The 7,477-nt window shown below is 43.9% G+C and overlaps 1 protein-coding gene across 1 annotated transcript in view; it reads right to left on the reverse strand.

Annotated features, from left to right (window-relative positions):
- Cpe (carboxypeptidase E) overlaps window positions 1-3,682 on the reverse strand; it is a 90,890-nt gene extending 87,208 nt beyond the window's left edge. The window contains exon 1 of the mRNA XM_034520253.2: window positions 2,748-3,682. Within this exon, the coding sequence (XP_034376144.1) occupies window positions 2,748-3,054 (307 nt within the window). The 5' untranslated portion in view covers window positions 3,055-3,682. The remainder of the gene's footprint in view (window positions 1-2,747) is intronic.
- Window positions 3,683-7,477: the final 3,795 nt, after the last annotated feature.

Raw genomic sequence — 7,477 nt, forward strand, 5'->3', positions numbered from 1 at the left:
CATTCTTGTTGGGGGATATGTTGTCTTGTTAGGGTTCTAGTGCATCCATCAACTAAATCCTTAGAAATAACCGTATTTTTTTTTTCTTTCCTGAGGATCCAACACAAGGCCCTAAGTGGGAACTCTACCACTCAAGTACTGACCAATCAATGGCATTTGGGCAGACGTTCATAAAAAATTACCTAGGCTAAGAAAACAAACGACTGTTCTTTCATGCTTGGAAAATAAAATAAATATAAAAAAAATTCATGGAAATTTTCAGTCAAGTCAGTGAATTTAAAGCAGAATCCAGAGTGTTATGTGAGAGCCCGTGAGTAAAGGCGCCAATCCTGACAGCCTGGCTTTTACTTCAAGAACCTGCAACATGGAGGAGAGCTTCTGAAAGCTAACCTCTGACTTCCACACACCATGTCGTGCATACACACAAGCACATACACACAGAGATAAATAAATAATAAAGGTTTTGCAAACAAATCCCAAAGGTGCTTCCGCGATGAAATTAGTTAAGGTAAGTAGTCTCCTTCAAAACGGGCCTGAGCAACATTAGAACCCATAAATTTCCAGAATTTGTGCATTTCCTGCCCCCTGTGAGGCACACTCCAATCCCCCTGACCTATGAGTCCCTAGGATTGTTTTCCAAGTGTAGGGACAGACATTTATTGTCTGCCAGATTTCCCATTCTCCATCTCCCTGAGGGCAGGAACAACCTGTGTGTGTATAAGTCGTAGAAGCTGGCTCATCCTGAAGGTGTAGGATTTCAAAAGGACAAAAAGAGTAACACTGACTGTAGCCATTTCTACCACAGAAGAGGTGCAGATACACTTTCTTATCTGCTTATCCTAAAAGGAATCTGAGGGTCTTCTTAAAAGGTGATCATTTTTCAGCCAGATTTGCAGATCCGTACTCCAGATATTCGATCAAAACTTGTTTTCATTTTCAGAAAGTATCATATTCTTGCAATCATATCTATTTATCTTTACGTATGAAACAAGACAATATAACATTAAACCACGGCTTTCATATAATCTCTTTAAATAATTCAACAAGCCCACCGGAAGTCTCTAATAACAAACAGAACAAAGGGCTGAGGCCGAGCAGCAGGATCATATAAGCTCAACTGTCAGCAGTGGCCACCTTGTGTGACTTAGCTGAGAAGGCGTCTCTGTGTAAGCATGGTTTCCTTATTTTCCAATAGCTGCACAAATGCTAACCTTCAAGCTTCTGCTTTACGTGGTGCACCCTGCTAGAACTCTTTGTGAATGTTTTCTAGGGCCTGGTTTTAAGGTTTGTACCCTAATACTAAAAGTCATTCCCACCCTTTCATTTACCTTAGTCATAGGCAAGAAATGTTTTCTGAGGACTTAACCCATACACTTCATGTTTTAAGAGCAAAGTTTCTCTATTAGCACCTATGTAATCCCTTCTCCCTTCTTAGACACCACTAGGAAAACTATGCAGGCATTCAAAGGAACGAACGCGTGGCTCAGTGAGAGAGGCTTACTCAGCCTTCATGGATTGCATCCTATCACGGCAAAAAATAAATAAATTAATAATAATAACAATAATAATAATAATGAGAGAGGGAAAAGTCAGGAATGGTGGGAAACATCCATAATCCCAGCTTTATGATTCAGAACCTGAATGATCAGGAGTTCGAGGCCAGACTGGACTACACTTCAAATTCAAGGCCAATCTAATCAAGAAACCCAGGGAGGAAAAAAACGGGATGGGGGGAGAGTGAAGGAAGGGAGACTTTTCATGTCCTGCATTCAGAATTTTTAACCTGGCTTTTGTGTTTTCTTCATCGTTAAAGAAATTAAAAAAAAAAAAAAAAAGCATTCCATACTGATTTGGGTGCTTCAGCAAGGCCTTCATTACCAACAGAAAGGCCAGGCCTAAATTCTTTCTAAAGAACATAAGAATAACCCAAAAGGCCCCAAAACATTGCTTAAAATACGTTTTTAATGCTAAGCCTTTAACACAAATTAAAACGTGCTTTAACGCGCTCTGACAGAAAATGCCTAACATGATGATTGCAGGAGATAAAACGTGATCATAAACCATCTCAGAGTGGTTAAACGGGGGCGCGGAGGGCGGGAGCTGGGGGGTGGCTGTTGTTTTCCCTTAGTAAGGCCATGCATGGCTTCAGAATCTAGATGCTTGTTAGAAACCATTTTTTTTCTACCCTGGTCGGAAGATCTACATGTATGCACACCACACATCTAGATCATCAATCCTTTTTAAATCCCCAGGCGAGAGTGCAACCTAACGCTGACACAAACGCAGAGGTGGGTTCGCAGAGCCTGCACCACCAATAAGCTGGTCCTTTGGAAATTCTCAAATGATAAAAGCCTCTTTCCTGGCTCCTCTGAGACCCCGCCTTCTGCACCTTATTTTTCACTCGCGTCTGCGGGGAAGGTGTTTGCCTTCCTGGAAACTCACAATTTTATTCTGTTTAGAGTTTGACCCATCTGTGAGGGTGAGCACCCGGGGGACACAGTTCTGGGATTTGCTTGCCTGTTATTCCTGTCCCCATGCCTCCAGGCCCCCTAACCTATGTTCACCAAAAAAAAAAAAAAAAAAAAAAAAAAACGGGTTGGAGATGCGAACGACGAAGGGGAGAGGCTGGCGCTCGTTTCCTTCCCACTTCCCACCTTTCATCCAGGCATCCTCCACCGGGAAGCAACTCAGGGCCCACCTCTCCTCCTTTCTGTCCCCAGAGCCCCTGCAGCGGGTAGCGCACTTACCGGGCTCATGGACCCCGGGGTTGTCAGACAGCTCGATGACTAGGAGCTCCCGGCCCTCGAAGCTGCGCCCCACCGTGTAGATTCTGCTGATGGCGGTGCACTGCAGCCATACGGACACCAGCGCCTCGCGCAGCTCGGGATAGCGGTGGTACTCGAAGGAGATGCCGTCCTCCTGCTGCAGCCGCCGGCGGCGCCGCATGCCAGCCGTTGGCGCCCCGGGCTCCTGGGCTTCAGCCGCCAGCAGCCACCCGCCGGCCACCAACGCGGCACACAGCGCCAGCAGCACCCGTCCTCCGCGCCCGGCCATCGCGTCCCCGCGAGCTGCACCGCCGGCCTCTTTTGTCTGCCCGGGCCCGGGTGGAGCTGGCGAGCTTAGCACCAACCTCCTCTCGCCTCACCTTCCACAGCTCAATGAACGGTGCGCGCTGGGGCCACCCAGAGGACAGCGGCGACGCGACGGCTCTGCGCGTTGCACTACCCGCCCCGGGGAGCGGGAGCCAGGAGGCCCAACACAGGCTGAGCAGACGCCAGGGATGCTGGGTTTATTCCTTGGCTCAGACCCACTTCAAAAGCCAAATGGCGCCAGGGACCACGCAGGTGGAATGACAGCTAAGACCTTGACTTAGGAAGGCTATTGTCAATGAGAGGGAACCATGACCCAGGACCATCCTTGTAGAAAACACATTCTTGGCTTGTTAGCAGAGAGAGCCTTTTGATCTCCACCTAGACATCAGAATGTGGGGTGGGGGCGAGAAGCAATCCGCTGCTTGCCTTCTTTCTCGGATGTCATTGCTGCAATAGTAGAAACTTAAGGGTTGCGATTTCATCTACAAGGTCTGGCTAGAAATCAAAACACTGTATTTTGATTTAAAGGTGCTCTCTACCAATTTACAGATACTGCTTTTAATTGAATGCAGACATGCTCCAGAATCCTTCTAGGGGGAAAAAAAAACAGAGAGAATTGAGGTAAGACGGTGTCCTTTACAAGCAGAACCTATACTATCTTCTGTGACACCCTGGAAAACACAAACAAGCCTCTGCTCATGAGTTAGACAAAGGATTTCGTTTGTCATTATGGTTCAGTCCTGCAATGGAGGAAAACCGTTACAGATAAATGATAATTGTCTTCCCTTCTACAAAGTGACTCCAAACGTATAAACTCATGGGCTTAAATGACCACCCGTGGGCAGGGTTTGTATTTTTGGAATAACATCTGCAGCAGATGTTACTCTACAAAGGTGGCCATTTGGATGCAACATCAGCACGGATCTGAATAAATAATCCAGTGAGTATTGCCACCAAAAAGAAAGACTGCACACCAGCTGCAGAATGTTTCACGTGGGACACTTTTCCTCAGATGTCTCTTTCTCCACTGTCTAATAATATCCTGTCCTGAATAAAACCTGTCACCTGGAAAGGAATCCAGATCTATAAATAATTTCATTAGTTTCTAAAAAAAAAAAAAAAAAAAAAAAAAAAAAAAAAAAAAAAAAAAAAAAAAAAAAAAAAAACTGAAGCTTGAAACGGTGGAAGCACCTTCTCCTCCAACTTCTTGGTCTCAGAAGCAGGTAGAGGACAAAGGGAGCCCAGTTACTTAGAAAGTGATGTCAGCAGGACAACAGGTTGTGTGGCCTCTGTGGCTCTCAGAAGGCCCGCTGCCAACAAAAGCTGACCTGTGGAAGACATAGCTGCCCACACCCCACCCACCCGACTCCCACCCCTGAGAAATCGTAACCAACCAGTGTGCTATAGCTAAGGCACAAAACATTACTGTACTGGGTAAAGAAGGCATCTAAAGATTGTCTGTCACACATTCAGGGAACAAACGTAAACCAGAAAGGGCAACAACTGTAGGCATCCAGCTCACCTTGAGAATTTCAAAAATAAGTATTACTGTTTCAGGGGCTGGAGAAATGGCTTCACAGTAAAGAGCACATAATACTCTTGCAGAGTACCTAAGTTCAATTCTCAACAGTCACAACCAAGGGCTCATAGCTGTCTGCATCTCCAGCTCTAGGGGATCTGATGTCTGGCCTCCTTGGACACCCTCACATATGCAGTAATAAATGGGGGGGGGGGGGAGACATACACACATCTAAATACAATTTTAAAGGAGCACAAACAAAGTCATGATGGTGCACACCTATAGTCCCAGAATCCAAGAGTCTGAAGCAGAAGGACACCAAGCTTGATGCTAGCCTGAACTAAATAGTGAGACTTTCCCTTAAGTAAATAAAAGTGATTAAATAGAGACAGGTTGCCAAGGTGCTAGCAGAGAGGTTAGCTTCAAATCGATGTGTCTACATCTCGCACAGATTTTTTTTTTTTTTTAAGATAGGGTCTCACGTAGCCCAGGCTGACCTCAAACTCAGTATATATATGAGACTAGCCTTGGACTCCTGATCTCTTATCTGGAACCTTCCAAGTGCTGGCTTGTATTATAGCTAGCTGCTGCTTTAACAAGCTGCCACAGACTTGGGCAGGGGGTGGGTTTTGGGGGGGCAGTGGGTAGCTGTCATCTAACTTCCTCCTTAACGTAGACAGAGCTTTATGAACAGCAACAAAAATCCCCAATGCTTTCCACTGTAACCAGTCTGTATTTGATTCTTTAGTTCAGAAGTCTGAAACCAGAGTTATAATTAGGTTTTTAAAAGCATTTCCAAAAGAGTAACCTTGGAGAACCGGAGAAAAAGAAAACAGAGTGGCTAAAACCAATGACTTCAAAAATATAGAGTTAAGATTTTCATGTTAGCAATTTAAAGCAACCTCACTAATTTGTGGTCGGGTTGGGGCATATTGGCTAGTAACTACACACACAAACAATACCCTCTCATTGAAGTCCAAACTTGTTCCATGGCTGACTGTTCTTTTAAAATATCACCTTTAAGAGTCATGAGGTACTTTTTTATTTTGTTTTTTACTTTAAAGGAAAAAAAAGTAGGATTATACTAGCCATGTACTATTACTTGAAGAGTTCTCTGACATCTTAGATGTTTGTGGCCCTAACCTGTAGAAGGAAAAAAAAAAGTTGGCTAGAGTATCCATTCTCTAGTATTTGAGTATAAGAAAAACACATAGTAACTTAGAAAGTGTATGTCTTAGTGCTGGACCAATGGTCCACCAGTTAAGAGCATGTTTGCTCTCCCAGAGGACCCCGTTCAATTCCCAGCATCCACAAGGCTGCCAACAACTGTCTGTAAGAATAGTTTAAGGGGATCCAATGATCTCTTCTGGTCTCTGCCGGTACCAGACAGGGACATGGTGTACAGCCATACATGTAGGTAGGATATATAATATATATAATATGTAATAACAACAACAATAAACATAATAATTTTAAATCATTATTTGAAAGTCTCAAATAATTAATAAAATATGTTTTAAACACGTGAATTTTTCAAGCTTCCGTGGTTCACTGAGTCTAGGGTGATTTTCAGGCATTAAGAATATTCATTCCTGCTTTAGGGGCTGAAGAGATGGCTCAGAGGCTGAGGGTGTTTCCTCTTCCTCCAGAGGACTTGAGTTTGATTCCCAGCACCCACGTCAGGTGGCATATGATCATTTATCCCTTCAACTCCAGGGAATGTGGTATTCTCTCCTGGCCACCTTGGACACTTGCACACACATGGCAGACACACACATTAAAAATTTTTTAATCTCTCTTTTTTTTTAAAGAACTTTTTAAAATGTTCTTCATTTTAGCCAGAAAATCAACCAAGTATGGTGGCATGTGCCTGTAACGCCAGCACTTGAGAGTGAAGGCAGGAGCGCCAGGAGCTACAGCCTACCTATAGCTATATTATAACAAGTCTATACTCTAACGAGTTTGAAACCAACCTGGATTGCATGAGACCCTGTCAAAAACAAACAAGGGGGGATAGAGATTTCTAATTTTAGTATTTGACTGCCAAATATGTTGTATTAGTTAATTTTCTTGTTACTGTGATAAAATACCATATCCAGAAGAGAAGTTTACAGAAGTTTATTCCGCTTTACAGCTCCACAGTGAGAGTCCGTCACAGCAGAGGAGACACACTGCGGGCAGCTGAGGTGGCCAGAGCAGGGAGCTGAGAGATCACACTTCATCCACCTGCAAGAAGCAGAAAGAAAACCAGAAGAGAGGCAAACCGATGAGCTTCCAAAGCCTGCCTCACAGTGGCGTACTTCTCCTGGTAACATTCTACCTCCCAAAGGTTCTTACCCTCTCAAACAGAGCCACCTGCTGGGGATCAAGTGACCGAAGGCTTGAGACTATGGAAGCATTTCTTGTTTAAACCATGACATGTGCTCTAAGAAATAATGATGCATGTGTTAACATTTGCTAAGGTCTATTTCCAATCCCAAATCCTATGGTTCTGGAAGGTTTCTGTTTGAAATAATTTCCCCAAAACCTGAGAAATGACACATGACATAGACTAAGGCGTTGACTCAAAGGAATTACAGTTTAGTCTGTCTTTGCACCTCTGGGCTATTTTACGTGTGTGTTGGCTGCATCATTTCTATTGGAGTAGGCGTTAGTCCTTTGTGGCTTCACATATGCACTTATTCATAGTGGCTATGGAATTGTAAGATATCTTGCATGTCAAGTCTTTAATGTGTTTGTATAACCTTAGTCACATTCAACCTGCAGACCCTATTTTAAAAAGTCTGTACAAACAGGAAAAGGAAGTCGAAAGAGACAGTGTTGCTTTGTGACTTCGCTTCTAGACGTCTGTTGTTACATATTTAAA

Source organism: Arvicanthis niloticus, chromosome 16 (assembly GCF_011762505.2).
Source record: "Arvicanthis niloticus isolate mArvNil1 chromosome 16, mArvNil1.pat.X, whole genome shotgun sequence".
Classification (NCBI taxonomy): Eukaryota; Metazoa; Chordata; class Mammalia; order Rodentia; family Muridae; genus Arvicanthis; species Arvicanthis niloticus.